Source organism: Cyprinodon tularosa, unplaced genomic scaffold (assembly GCF_016077235.1).
Source record: "Cyprinodon tularosa strain WSP-4 unplaced genomic scaffold, ASM1607723v1 ctg57, whole genome shotgun sequence".
Taxonomy (NCBI): domain Eukaryota; kingdom Metazoa; phylum Chordata; class Actinopteri; order Cyprinodontiformes; family Cyprinodontidae; genus Cyprinodon; species Cyprinodon tularosa.
This window is the reverse complement of record NW_024039307.1, coordinates 1,735,744-1,750,916: the sequence shown is the minus strand read 5'-3', so window position 1 is coordinate 1,750,916 and position 15,173 is coordinate 1,735,744. Positions and strand designations below refer to the sequence as shown.

Below are 15,173 nucleotides of genomic sequence, written 5' to 3'. Positions count from 1 at the left end.
GTCCCGTTGTGTTGGCTTGTTCTTAGTGATAATTAAAGATGACAAAAAAAACAAACAAAAAAACAATTGTGAGGTTAAGACCATGTGGTTTGAATCTTTGTAAGTTCATCCCTTTGTGTTTTATAATAGCTGCTTTAAGACTTTTTACTAATGAATGACTTAAATCCTTAATAGTTCTTTTTCATGAGCAATACTTTTAGCTTTATTAGGACATTTTGTATGCTGTGTGTGTGAATATAAAAGCACATGATGTAAGCAGGGCCCACCCAGGAAGTGACTCCACCCTGCAGGGACGCACAGAATTTCCCCCCTTTGCTGAAGTGAGGAGAGAGCGAGCCATGGCTCATAGAGCCTCTCCGTTTGCCCACTCTCAAAAGACTCCATTGTTCCCTGCAGCAGGAGCCCAGAAAGAGAGCTAAAGGGAATTATGAAGCTCGCCAGTGAAGCAGAGGCTGGCGGGCGGGGTGGGAGGTGTTGGGTTGGTGCCTAAAACCACACCGAGGACAGGGATCTAGACATAGAGCATCTCTGTGCAACTCACAGTCCACTGCTGGAGGTTTGCCGTAGCTTAACAGCACCTTATGAAAAACTCCACAACATGACCCAAAAAGCACACCTAACTGTCAGAGGGACCAACTGACTTAACGATCCCAAGCAGTACTGCTCTCCATATTTGGTGATGCTTGTCAGTCAGTTTGAAACTGGTTTTGTTTTCTTTCCCCCCTTTCCAATTTGAAGCACAGCTTGAATTGGCCAATCAGAGACAGGGAAGATTTTGCCTTGAGCCACTTGTTAACATCTGTATACTTTGGCTGGAAATAAAAATGAAGTGTCATGAGACTGTAACGGTCACAAGCATATAAGGGGGAGTACAGTACTGGTCAACAAAGAGCTTAGTTGTAGCCATTGTCACTTTATAAAAGAAATGGAAGGAGATGAGCAATTTAGTGATTTTTTTTTCTTTTTTATTGAAATGGTAGGAACGAAAATGCTGCAATTAAATAAAACCTTTGCACGAAACAAATGGCACAAAATAAAGCAGAAGAAACATATCATTGCAAACATTTGCAGTGTCTAAAATCTAAATCATTAAACATCGCTCCTCTTTCAGTGCACATAATAAACACGTTTTAAAAAGCAAGTAGGGTAACATAAGAGTATTTGTACACACAGTTAGCACAGTTACAGTTGGAAAAACAAAACAAAATACCTGCTTAACACTGAGCTCTAAATCTAAGTGCAGCTTTGAAATGTAATCCTGTGTGCAATCTGCAGTAAATAACTGGACGGCTGTTCTGGCAACATAAAAACAGATGAATCTCCTTATACGCTAATACTATTATTACGTCTAACAACCCATGACAGCACCAAAGCCTGTAGTACATATTTAAGGAGCGGGTGCTGGCTGAAAAACTTCAGTCAAGTCACACTCCTAACACACTTGAAAACCTTTAAATCCTCTGAGCCAGAGAGAGATGACCAGAAACAGTGGCACAAACCCTTCTGCTAAATTTCACAGATATGTATTAGGTTTTAATGTGTCAGTGTTAAAGAGGGCAGAATGTCACGTTACTCCAGCAGACGAGGGCTCCTGTTTCTGCTCCGCTCACCCTCAGACAGCATGCCTATGGTCGGAACAAAGTCTGCACGCTGTGCTTCATACAGTTGGCCGCCATGTCCGGTATTCTGGCTGCATTAGAAACTGTTCTAACTCCTGGTATACAACACTGCTGCTTAAAAGTTTTTGCCCCTTGCACATTCCTTCAGTTCTATTTTTTTGTCACATTTAAATATTGCAATTACCATATCATAGAATACGTGAGATAAGAACAATCCAGGTCATTACTGAGAGTAGTTTTCTTAGAATGATCTTATTTATTAAAGGGAAAAAATAAAATATGTCTCTTCTCCTAGAAAATCATAAATTGTCTCCAATCAACCAGTTTTTTTTTAAGTTTAAGTTCATTTCATTAGAAATACCAAGACCTGATCACCACCAGACTTCTAGAAGGCTAAAAGAAAACAAGGAGCAGTGGTAAAACTTTCCAGAAACCAAAGAATAATTAAAGAGCGCATCATTTAGGAGGTCAAATAACATCATCTAAACCACTCCTTCAATTGCCTCAGTTAAAAAAAAGGAAAAAAAAACACAGCCGACCAAAAATAACTGCCAAAAGAAATGTTTCAATGATCTACAAGACTTTGACAAAAAACTTTGTATTGTATTTTGTTGGAAGAAGATTTTCCTGTTATACTGTAGCTGCATAAAACCCAGTCTGATGTTGCTTGGTTACTTCAGAACCTAGATGACTTGCCATAACGGATGGAAAGATTAATGATAATGTGTTAAACTCAAACGGCCCATGTTATACAGTAAAATAATGATTTCATGCATATAAGCCATATGCATGAAATATAGTCCATATCTCAGCGCACCCCAGTGAAGAGAGGCTTAGTCAAAGTCTTTATTGAAATCCAATTAGCCTAACTTTAAACAATATTTTTTTTTCAGAATATTGACTCCAATGTTGCTGAATTAAAATAATTCTGAACAGTGGGACAAAGATTCTCAGCAGTGATATGAAGGAGCGATTGCAATTTATTGCAATATTTAAGTGAGACAAACTAAACTTTGAAAAGAACTCTGCAAGGAGGCCTATACAGCACAGTAAAACAATGTCCTATAATTGCCTGTTCATATTTTGAATATAATCAAATGCTATCCTATGCAACTGCAAGAAAATGAGAAAGTTGTTTGCTCTATCCTATCTAGTTCCAATGCATTATATATTTATATACATATATATACAAACATCCTGGGGGTGTGTAAAAGTATTTTCTACTTTTAACTCCCCATTTCCTTCAGTATTTGAACGCACTACTCCATTTAGATGCTCTTTTCTCTTAAGCTGAATAATTTTGTGTTACTTCACTTTAATGGAGATACATGCTTTCCCCGTGATATCAAATAATTGTTTCTTTTCTCTTGGATCAACTAAATACCTACAAAAAGCACAAAAAAACATCACAATTTGTTTGTCCCCTTGTTTTGTTCACTACAGGAAAATAAAGGAAAAGTGAGCTTCTAACATCAGTAGCTCCTTAAGTTCAGGGAGGTTAGCAGGGCAAACAAAGATGTTGGCTTGTGCACCACTCTTTTCTGTGGTATATATATATATATATATATATATATCTATATATAGATATATATATACTAAACCCACATCATTTCGAGTCCAGGTTAGATTAGTTTCGTTCTGGCGTTGTACTTTTTTCTTTTATCAAACTCAAAGTCACAGTTCAGTAGTTTAGGATTCCCAGAACTTTACATACTCCTGTAGCTTGGTGGACTCTTTCCTCAAGGGCTGTAGGAGAGAGAAGAAGAGAACAAGAACCATTAAGTGGTTTTAATTGAATTTATTAGGCTGAATTCATTTTAAAGTTGCTTTACCAGTGATTGTCTATTATTTATGGGAATGTGAATTTAAAGATACATAAGAACATATCTTGTCTGCAGATACAAATAATAAAATACAATTTAAAGTAAACAAGGTGTTACATATGTTTTTAGTTTGTCTACTCCCTTAAAGTATATCTTACATCAGTTTTTTAGTATAACGGTAAGAAATCAAACATAGCTGAACTATTAGTAGCTGAAAATAACAAACAAAAATGGCTTATTCCAGCTCTTAGCTCCACTCCTGGCAAACACAAACCCTCTGTTCCACAGGATTAAGTCAAGCTGTCATTATAAAACCTGCCAGCGTGATGACCACTGCTCATGTAGATTGAAACTGAGTCAATAAACAGAGTAATTTGGAGCCAAGAGAGAGTCCCTTGTCACCATGAATACTTATTTTTTTTACACCTAGAAGCATGGGACTGCATGTCAGTTAAAGGAGCAGCTTTCACCAGGGTGTCAGGGTTGTTTTTTTATTTACAGGGAGACAGAATGTTTTGTTACAATGAGAATAAAACGGGTGTAGGGTTTAGGTCATTTGCCAAGAGAATCTAATGGAGAACTTTAAGGAAACAAGAATCTTTTTTTACAGATTTTCTGCTCCTGATAAACCTGTTACTCACATACATTCATACACACACAAAAACAAGTATGATATTTAATTATGGTATTCTAATTAAGAAGGGCATATTCTGTGGAAACGGTTATTTAGAGGAAACTGTTCATATATTAGGTTCAACACCTTAGACCATTTATGGCAGTGTCAACTTATCACCACAAACCAACAAGCCCCATTACATCAGTGGACATGATGTAATGGGATTGTGTAATGGCTTAACATTTTAGAGAAAGCAAGAGATGACTCTGAGCACTTTTTTTTTCAACATTCCCAGTAGCATCAGTAATTCCTGCTCTCAGAGCTCTGTGTAGTTTACATAAAAGGACAGTTATACAGACCATTAAAACCATTTTGTCAAGATCCAACCACAAACAACAAACTTTTTTTTTATTTTATGGGAGAGTAAAACACATAAAACAATTTAGTAATAAAAAAAAGGCTTTTACTTGTATCCAACCTTCATTACTCTCATATCCATTTCAGAGCCACTTTGTGTGGTTAATAATACAGTTCTGTAAAATCCTAAGAGGTTTATTAGAGAACTTTACTGCATCGTGAAGACCAAGGAAGCCACCCACTGATCAGAGATAAAGTTGTAAAAAGTTGCCGTATAAAACAATATTTTGACTTGTAAATATTCAATAAAACACTGTATGGTATGCATCCAAATAGTTTAAATAGATGCCACAAATACAAAACTACCAATGAGAGAATTCACCAAGAAACCCAATAATAACTGTGGAGAAGCTGTATGGATTGACAGCTCTGGTATAATCTGTTTATTCAGACAACTATTAGTCGTACATTCCCCACAGTTCTGGAAAGCATCCAGAACAAACCGATGGTTTCTATCTCCAATGCAAGAAGAGTGAGCAATATTTGATGGTATTTTGTGGTATTAATGAGATAGACATAAAGTAAAGATAGAAAATATTCATTACTTATTTGCAGTTTTTTTTTAAAGTAATAATTTGGCTGTCACTTATGGGACAACAACCATAGTCCCACAATCACAAATACTACTCCTAAACAAATATACCACATTTAAGATAGGCTTTTTCAGGACAACCATTTAATTAAAACTGCACATAACTTTTAATTAAACTTTTATAATCCTATTTAATCATGTTTTTGTTTAGCTATCAATGATCTATTAAATAAATATTGGCGAAATAATTGTCAATATACATTTTTTTTGTGTGCTTTCAGACATTATTAATCTTAAAGGTACAATGAAGGATTTTTGCGAATTTTTTGAAAAGACCTGCCCTCTCCACTATAAAGTCAAGCATCCTTCTTGTTCCACTTCGCATTTATGTGCTACCCTACTTCCTGACTGTCCATCACCTAAAATGAGTTGAAGTTTATCATTCCAACAAATAGTAATAATGGTTCAACACAACACTGTTTACATATGGTCACAGAGGGAAGATATACTTACGAGTATTTGCCCATCTTTCTCCACAGTGAAAGGATCACAGCACCGACAATGACCACTGCCACAATAGCAGCAATCACAATTCCTACGATATGTCCACTGCTCAGGCCCTCTGAAAGATAACGGCCATTTCTTTTAGATCTATAAAACATATTTTTCATTATAATTTTTATTAAATCACAGGCTGTTAAATGGGATTTTTTTTCTCACCTTCCTGCCCATCTTCAATTTCCATCCTCTCATTTTCTTCAGTCCCATCTATCGCCTCCTTGTGCGCGTTAGAATAAGTTGTTTCGGTAATCGAAGGTAAGGTGTCTGTCACTGCAGAGGGTGTGGTTTTTAGAGCGGGATCAGCAGTAGTGATGGGAGGCAGTGAACTTGCCTGGGCAGGAAGTAAAGTTGATTGGGTATAAAGAATCGTGCTCTCAGTAGAGGCTCCCTCAGTTATGGCAACAGTAACCATCTTTAATAGAGAAGTTGTAGGCTTTGTATCTTCTGCTGCCGTAGTGACCTCAGTAAAAGCTTTGGGTGCAACAGATCCACCAGTAATGACAGGAACAGCCTGTGGACTGGTTGGAGGAGGACCAGTGATGATGTCTTCTCCTACCTTCATGACATCTGTGGGGACTGATGTGGGGCCTGAGGTAGAAATTAGAAAAAAGATCCCAAATAAGATTCATGCTCACATCTTTTTCCCATGCATTAGACAAGCTGGCAGATACAGACAGAAAGGTTCAATCCAAACTGTGGTCACATGCTGGCTTCAGGATGACTTTTTAATGTTGTTGCTGAAATGTGTGTTTTTGTAATGTTTGAACATTACCCGCCTTTAAAATACAGAACTAGACCGCTTTATTATAAAATCTGGTTATGGTAACCTTTTGGCATCACCACCAGACAGAGAATCAAGAAGTAAATGAAGCAGGCAGATTAATTTCCATCTCTCTCTTTGGACTGTTTACATAAAACATGGGTGGTAAAATAAAATGACATTCAACAAAGATGTTCAACGATCTCCGAAGAAGGTGCCACCAAAAGTAATAACCGTCCCAAAATCAGTGCACAGTTAACAAAGGTGGTGTGTATGCCAAACCCAACAACCTCATAGAATGTGCATCCTCCCTCCATTGATCCACCCCTCTTCCTGCTTTAATGTTTGCATCTTTTCTCTGTTTAGGGAAATGCCACATCCTCTGCTTCACTTCCTGTGGAAGAAGTGTCAGGGCGGTTGGAGAATGGTTGTTGACACTAACTTTTGAGGCAAATACGGGCTTATGATGTAACTTGTAAGAGCACTTGCACATAAAACAAAATTGGATGTATTAGAGAGTTAATTTGGGCCGATTTTGAAAAGGATGACACTTTAATTTGAGTTTTCAATCATGTAAAAAGATTTCATATCAAAACCATTGAGCGTCAAGTTCTATCCAACCTTTAATAATAATGGAATCTAAGGTAATAGCGGGGATTTCCATAGCTTAAAAAGCTATTTGTCCTGCCGATATGTCTTGCTGAAACTGTGACAACTAACATCCCTTATAAAGACTATGAGCTGGCCTGATTTTCATCTTAATGACTTCCCATCAATAGGGCTGGATTACTCTCTCCAAGTTCTACATCCCTTCAGCCACAACTGAAAATTTAGTCTGGAAAGCTCTACTTGAAAATTAAGGAGCCAGCCTTCAACAGTGGCACCAAAATTACAGCCTGTAATCTACTTTCCACTGACAAAAAGTTGGCTTAAAGATTCCTTCTTCTCTTCTGGAAAAATATGGTTTAAACAACTTATCCCTCAAAACTTTCTTTCTGCCGTGAGCTTAAAAAGAATCTTCTAAACTTAACCCAGAGAATCAATATCCACCCATTTCCACTACATTCATCGCTCAATACATTTATAATGATGATGATGATGATAATGAGGAATTCATTATGAGAAAAAAAAAAGAAAAAAAAAAAAAGAAAAAAAAACAGAATAGCCCTGAATGGCCTTCATCAGCTTTATAAGGAACAGGCAGGCGAATATAACAACATGCTTGTTCCCACTGAAGCAGTACACTAAAGGGTGGGGGGCTTCAGTCTGTTTGTTTGTACCGTCTGTAAATTATGATAAAATGGTCTGTGCTTCACAGAGTATGGCTACGCACTATGTATAATCACCCTCCTAAACTCCTCTAACAATTGTTTCATTATGTGCTCTGTTCCCACAATTAGCTCAGAGTAGTGTTTCCTTCCCACCAAAATAACCTTTCTGGGATAACGCAGCTGCATTTGTGACTAACTCTGTTGCAGCCTACATCTCCTCTCCTTTTTTCCCCCTTTTAATCTACTCCATCTCCCTCTCTCTCTGTGACCATGCCACTCCCTGAGGATAGGTTTTCTGGTGCCAAAAATATTTGAAAGGGCTGAATCATTGGACAGGAGGGTGGAGATAAGAAGGTAGGGGGAAAGGAAATCACAGGGGTGGGAGGGATCTTCTTTTGGGTACTTAGTGAATCAAATCTAGGTAGCTGGGGAAGATGAAGTCATGTTGAATGCTCTCTGCTTTTTAGACGTCTAGGGTATAATACTGACAGTTACGTCTAATCCTGAGCACGTCCACGCCTAGTAGCAAACCGCTGAGAATAGGTTTGGATAATTACCATCACATCTGAGTAAACCATTAAAAGGATGTTTTAATTTTGTCAGCTGTTTAAACATAACCATGATGCTGGCATTGTTGAGTGGGCAACTGTGACTCAAGAGCAGTCATCTTTTCATCTAAAAGTTGTAGGTCTTGTTGTTTTATGAATGTCCGCAGATTTAAACTACTAAAGGGTTTAAATTTGAGGCAACTGAACCACCGCTCAGTTTTTCTGAAAATGTTTCGAAACCTATCCAAGAGTCTTTGTCGATTCTTTAAACCAAAGAAACCAAAGGGCAACATGCAACAATTCTCAGTCATCCTGGTCATTGCAACTACAAAACAGGATTAAATAATCATATCTGAGGGTGCGACTAGGTGATAGTGTACAGTGAGTGGTGAGTATAACCAGAGAAGTTATTTATAAATTCAGCCCATATAAATATATGGGTTTGGCACCAGAGGAGCCTGATAAAGGAGAGGTTGGTTCTATTATAGGAATCTAACAATGGGTTGTAAGCATAACTGGGTAAAACTGTCTTGTCAGGTTCAACAACTATATAAAAGTGCAACAAACAATAGTCCTTAACCTGAAAAACCTCAATTTGATGTGGGTAACATTAATGCAGAATTGGAAGCCACCCACTGGCTTCCAATTCTGTATTGAAACAACATGCCTCCTGAAATGTTAGCAAATGCCCTCTTTCCTAGGTTTCAAGAATGATTGCATGCTTTCTGATTATTGTTGGGTCCGTGTGACTCAATGGAGGAGTTAAAGATGGCCTTTGGTGATGTGTGATGGATGGCATCATTAACTGGCGAGGATCTGGTTGGCTGAACTGCCATTTACGGGGAATATGGCCTGGAAGCAGAACTGATAGTTTATTGTTAAGAGCTAAACTGCAAAATGCAACTTCTCCAATGTTTTTTGTTTAACTTTAATAAACTGGACAATAGGATGAATTACATTTGCAAGTACATACAAGTAATACATCAAAATTCCATGCTATCTCCCCAGCACCATGTCTATATTCAGATGGATGCATTAGGCAGTTGGCTAACAACTTTTACTCAAGATACCAACGTTTTGGGTCTGCTGCATGCTATTAAAGGGAAACTGGCTGATTGAGGCAGTCAGAATATTTTTCAGCTTCATCAGCCTAAACCAGTGTCAGCAAGTTGTAAACTCACAATCTGATCTTTAAACACAACAGGAACAGTCCCATTTAGCGTTGGCAACACTGAAAAGAATCTTAAACATCTTGGCAGACAAAAAATACTATGTAACAAGCTAAAAGGAAGCACATTTCTATATCATTACATAAGAAGCTGGCTTGAAGATTAAATTTATGAATAAAATCTCAGAAGAACACAAGTTAAGAAATTGATTGTAGTAAATATATTTGTGCCAGCTAGAAAGACAGTAGAAGAATCTAAAGATGTGAACTCGTTAATAATGTTGTCCTTAATTTAAAAGGAATGCTCTCACATATGCAGGGTGGGAAATGCCACTATCATCAAATACCAAATACAGAAAAGCTAAAAAAGATCGTTTTCCTTCATCAATATTATTGTTCCTCAAAACTGAATTCCTTAGACAGCAAAGTGCTAGAAAATAAATCTGTATTAGCAAAAACTGGTCCTCTCATATCAACAAAAACCCAGAAAACACAAAAGAACCGTAATACTCTGGAAGGCGTATCTCTCCTCAATGCTGTGGTGAAGGTCTGATTTAAAACCCGCTCAGGCATTAAAATATATTACAGATGTTGCTTCCCTTTCAACATCTGTGTGACTGCCAAGATCTAAAGTTAAAGTTACTTTTATTAATATCTTTTGGACATAAACACAATTGGTAACCTGTAGTCTTATGAATTTATGTATTTAATGGTTAATACCTAGTTACATTTTAAGCATGTGTAACTAAACCTAAAAATAATTATTTGATGTAAATATGACAAAAAAATTAAATTAAAAAGCGGTTTAATTTAAAGCCTTACTAACATTCATTTAGTAGCAGAGAAGACAAGGCGGACAAGAAGGGTTTTATGAAGATGGAGAGCTTTGCTTTCTGACTGAAAAAAAAATCCCTATACTTGAAGTTATGGAGTGTAGCAGATATGCAACAACATACAAAGTGAGACAAGAACAAAGGGAGTAGCCGCTACAGTACCATCCTCTGAGACAATCAGCTACCTCCGAGGGCCCCATGTATGTTTGTTCGTGTTAATTCACAGCTCAGTGCAGGAGGGAGAGACGGTGTGAGGGGAGTGTGACTGCGTTCACCTTTGGCGCCCAGAAATGTTTTCATGGCAATGAAGGAGGGAAGAAAAAGAGACACTTGGCCTATCTGGTAGTACTCCCCCACAAAACCAGTAGGAGACATCTCTGAAGATACTGCCGCCCAATACTGTTTAGAGGTTTTAAACACAAGGGCCAGAGTGGAAAAGACAGACACTCTTATCCACTCAACACAATGAGGCTCCAAACTCCCAAAAGAGTTGTTGTTTTTCTTTTTTATCGGACTAAAGAGAGGACAGAGCGCAGGTCCCATCTGGACTTCATCACCGAGGGCAGAAACTGGCATCAAATCAAGTTGCTCATTATTCTCATGCCCTGCAGGTTTGATTGCAGAACATCTAGAAAACCGCACCCTTCTTATTCTGAAAAGAAACCAAATGAATAAAAAATAAAGCTTCTGAATATAAATGTTTTCTTAGCAACCTTTTTGAACTATTGTTTATCTTCCTGACGTTTAATTGCATAGAATGAAGCAAATACCCAGGTAATAATTTCTTTGTCATCAGTTTGCCTTTTGTGTGCATTTTCCTGGCCCCTGATGACGTTCTTACAGAGGTTAGAGGTTTGTATGTTTCTCTGACTCTGCTACCTTTTGTTAATTTCCTTTCACATTTCATAGAGAAGCTGCTGCAGACTGAGGACGTCAGCACTAAAACAGCCTCCGTCTCCTATTCCTAAAACAGATGTTTCTGTCTGTGGAAATTTTTTAAGCATGACTGTGCAGTTTTTCTTTCCCAAAGTGAGACTGAGCTGGAATTAAAATACCATGTATGTGTCATACGTTAATGTTTCCCTGTTACTGGTGTGTGTGTCTCATATTTGGAGTATGAGGACACATCTGAGACGCTTTTAAGAGTGGGAATCCGACTAAACTGACCTCTTCCTCCAGTAGCCAGATGTGATCAGGATGTTTCAAGGCCAGTGAGGCAGACAGAACTCATTAGAAGAGAGAAGAGGGGCAGGGAATGTGTGGTAGGTAAGCTTTTACAGGATTCTAGTGCTTCTTAGTTAAGTTAGCCACTTTGTATTTTTTTTTGTACCATATCCTTTTTAAAATACATTTGGAGAGTTAAATTTTCTTTTCTTTCCAGGTTAAACTCATAAGGCTCAGAGGGTTGAGGAGAAAAGGGGGTGTTCCACAGCAAGGGGGTGAGGCGTGAGAGGGGGATTTTAAGTAGCTAAAGCTTGACACCCCACCAAAGATGGGTAAACGCCAAGGGGGCGACGAGTCAGACAGTTTACCAACATACAAGGGCGGGTGGGGCACGTCTCCTGCTCCCTCTCCCTTCAACATGACCCTCTGAAATATATAGGCTTCCACTATTAATACTGCAACCAGGGGGCCCTACCCTACACTTCCTTCAGGCGTCTGATGCCGACTATTTCTCATGGGTTTTTTTCTTTGTCTTTAAGGCAAATAAAAAAAAACCTAAGAAATTGAGAGATAGTCCTATTAAGAGGGAAGAGATTGAGTTGACATATAAAGCAACAAAAAAAAAAAAAAAAAAAGCTCAAGTATAAGAGGGCAGCGTTAGGGACATATGTGCAGTGTACATTACAGTTCACACCCCCCTAGCCTTCCTCCTTTCCCGCTTGCGTATGAAAACTACTTTGGGACTCTTCCAAAGGATATTCCCTTTCTTCTCTTTAGCAGTGCCAAGAGTTTACAGACATGAGGCAGCTGAGCTCCCGCTATTACATCATTTTCTTTCCTCTCGTGGCAGAAAATCAAACTCTTCCTGTTGTCTGGACTCAGCAGCAGCAGAAGATAACATGAATGTAGCTCAGGAATATAACAAAGGAAGGAGAGGCTTAAACAAAAAGAAACAACTGTATTTGTCACTGAAATTATTGCTTAGCAACAAAAGAAAAACATTAAAATTAGCAATACAGAATAGGTACCAGATGTCATTTTCGGGTTAATTTTGTTTAATAAAAAAAAATGTAAATATTATAAAATGTAAATATAAAAATGAGCATCAGTGTGTCAGTATAAAGCTACAATTCAAGCCCCGTTCGTTTCCATTTCATCCCATTCTTATTGTTAGATCAGCTTAGGTTGGAGCAGACAAAGAGTGGTGTATGCAGGGCACATGGAGACTGGGGCACACAGGGGGGACAGAGTGTGCTAACGGCAGGACTGTGATAAAGAGTAGACTTACTTGCACGTGTGAAAGAGCAGAGAGGGCCGGCCAGGGCCAGCAGGAGCAGCAGCTGAACTTTCATTGTGGTGGGAAATTCTTCTACGCACTTTTCTCCTGCCAAAAACTGTTGAAGAACCAAGTCAGAGACCTCGCACACTCCAGGGATGTACACTAAAAGGAAGCTCCTCACAAAAAATAATGTGAAAAAAAATACAATACAAAAAAGGTAAAAAAAAAAAAAAAAAAAAAGATAAATTCTGAGGGTAGGTTTTAGGCAAAATGAGTAAAAGTCTGTTGAGGTGGATAGGATGTGGAGAGGACAGGAAAGGAGCTCAGGCCACTTTGAGGAAGTGTAAGAAGGGAGAGGGAGGGAATGGCATACAGCATGAGTGAGAAAAGATGGTGAATAACTGAGCAGGGAGGAGGTGGGTGGTTGGGTTGGTGGTAGGGCGGGCGGTTTGAGGAGCAGGTTGTGCTGGGAGGAGGCTCCTCTGAATAAAGATTGTAAGGTGGCTAATGTGGTCCAGCCCTGTACGTGGCTCTGCACCCTGCTCTAGATGCAAGGCCAGGCCTACTGCGCTATCAGTAACTCACACACACTCCCGCACACAAACTTTTAACAGTTTATATAGAGTAATAGATAGCTGAGGTAGTTATCAAGACATCACAGAAAACTTCTAGTTATGAAATAAAAAGTGAAAAGCTACAACAGTTATAGTCTAGACTGTTTTTGGAATAAGAGGAAAAACTAATGACACAAATTCAGGCATTCGCAGAGTTTCACCTCATGTCTTCATGTTTAATCCTTAGATAATACTCTACATATACAGTATAGTAATTATGCCAATTTCAAAGTAGCTTCATAAATACTTTAAATCATTACTCGTTTTCTTTAGAGGACACATTAGCAGCGGGAGCTGGAGGATTTTACTAAATAAAAGCGAGCCTCTAAAGCAGTCCTTACACTTTGGGACTTTTACACAAGCAAACATGGGTGGTCTGCTGAGTTTACAAGCAGTTGAGGACAAACTGTTGCTTGGCACTTGGCTGACACCTATTGGAGAACAAGTTGCAAGTGTGGATGAAAGCCAGGTGAAAAACATTTTCTTAAAAAAAAAAACATGATACTTGGTTTTCGCTTAAGTTCTGTTTTACAACAGGCAAAACAATCACAGCCAAAATAAAAGCAATCATGAACACCACCTGTGTAACAGTGGACACAACTCTGTGTCTTTTTCACATTTTCTGAATTTCTTTATATTTGTTAGAAACCTACCTGTCAGGCAGCTTTTATATGAGTTATTTCTTAATCCTACAGGCATGGCAGTTATGGTACCAGGGTAAAACTGAACCAAAAAGTGTTGTTAGTGACAATTAAGACATGATTTAATAAATCATAATTTTAATGATTTAATTTGGTGTCAGTCAGATATTCATTTTGGCGATCTGAAACCTCTTTTTCAAGGCACTTTAGAAAAATGTCCCCATATAGCTTTCTAACTCCAATTCAATTAATATTTATCTATACCTGTGGGGGATTTAGAGTTCACTTTGTCTAAGATGATTGCCTCTAAAAAGGAATCTAGGAAACATTTCCCAGGGTTAAGGAGCTCTGACTTTGAAAATGCCACAAAATCTGTTTTTATTTATACATTTGTATAAAAATTCTTCTACATGATTAATGGAAAATATTAATATGAAATTAAACAAAATGGTTTGGGAAGGCCTCTTTACCATCACCCAAATCTGATGCAGGCCTCCAGTTAAGACACACACACACACCCACAGTGACAGCTGATGAAATAACGTTAGCAGACGCAGGCTTAGCGCAGTAAAAATGGCTTGTGACATTTTAATAAACACTTAACATATTTTAACCGCCATACACATATTTATGACACACATTATGCCAGTCCAAGTTTTTTTTTTCATTGCTGTTGTTGTTTGTTTTTCTAGATCACTTTTTTTACGATATACTGAAATTATGTACATGATGCAAATCCAGAAGGACAAGTAACAAAATACTGTCTCCATTTGCAGCCTTTTTCTTATCAGTCTGTGTTTTTCAAGGGCAAACAGAGGATTTACCACAGTTATTTACAAAGACAACAACATACAAACAAAGAGGATATACATATGCTGGTCATTTTAACACAGCACTGAATGGCAATGAGGAGTATTTCTCTTTTTATTTATCCCTACCATGATAGCTTTGTGACCAACTCATTAATAACCAAGCACCTCTTAAGTAACACTTTGAGTTTTGATATTTCAGTGATGGAAATATGAGAGCTCAAAATGTAACTAGAAATAACTTCTTTGTTTTTGTCTTGTATTTTTATTTTTTTTTGTCTTTAGCCTAAAGAAGCTGTACAATAGTGGAAATCAGAGACAATACTTAACTGTACATAGACAAACTGAACATCACAATTAACAAACCAGAGCATTTGTCCATTTTTTGTTCTGCAAAAAGAAAAGAAAAAACATTGTATTTGTTTTATTAACAAGATTCAGCTTAGTGTTGTGCAAAACCTGCTCTTTGTTTTTCCAATTTGAGTCTCATCATTTATTGTTCAACTTTCTCATTCTGC

At 37.9% G+C, this 15,173-nt stretch overlaps 1 protein-coding gene across 1 annotated transcript; it reads right to left on the bottom strand.

Moving 5' to 3' along the window:
* Nucleotides 1-948: 948 nt before the first annotated feature.
* Nucleotides 949-12,984, bottom strand: si:ch211-156j16.1 (uncharacterized protein LOC564557 homolog). The gene is made up of 4 exons (XM_038305968.1): nucleotides 12,601-12,984; nucleotides 5,728-6,156; nucleotides 5,521-5,629; nucleotides 949-3,365 (listed from the first exon to the last, which is right to left on the bottom strand). The coding sequence occupies exons 1-4, from the start codon at nucleotides 12,662-12,664 to the stop codon at nucleotides 3,359-3,361; spliced, it is 609 nt and encodes a 202-aa protein (XP_038161896.1). The 5' UTR covers nucleotides 12,665-12,984; the 3' UTR covers nucleotides 949-3,358.
* Nucleotides 12,985-15,173: the final 2,189 nt, after the last annotated feature.

What these genes read in the sequence shown, in the direction of transcription:
- si:ch211-156j16.1 (XM_038305968.1), bottom strand. Translation starts at nt 12,664, where the DNA reads ATGAAAGTTCAGCTGCTGCTCCTGCTGGCCCTGGCCGGCCCTCTCTGC. An exon ending in CTGCTCTTTCACACGTGCAA is followed by an intron (nt 6,157 to 12,600) that starts GTAAGTCTACTC and finishes TTTCTACCTCAG; the next exon opens with GCCCCACATCAGTCCCCACA. An exon ending in AATTGAAGATGGGCAGGAAG is followed by an intron (nt 5,630 to 5,727) that starts GTGAGAAAAAAA and finishes GTTATCTTTCAG; the next exon opens with AGGGCCTGAGCAGTGGACAT.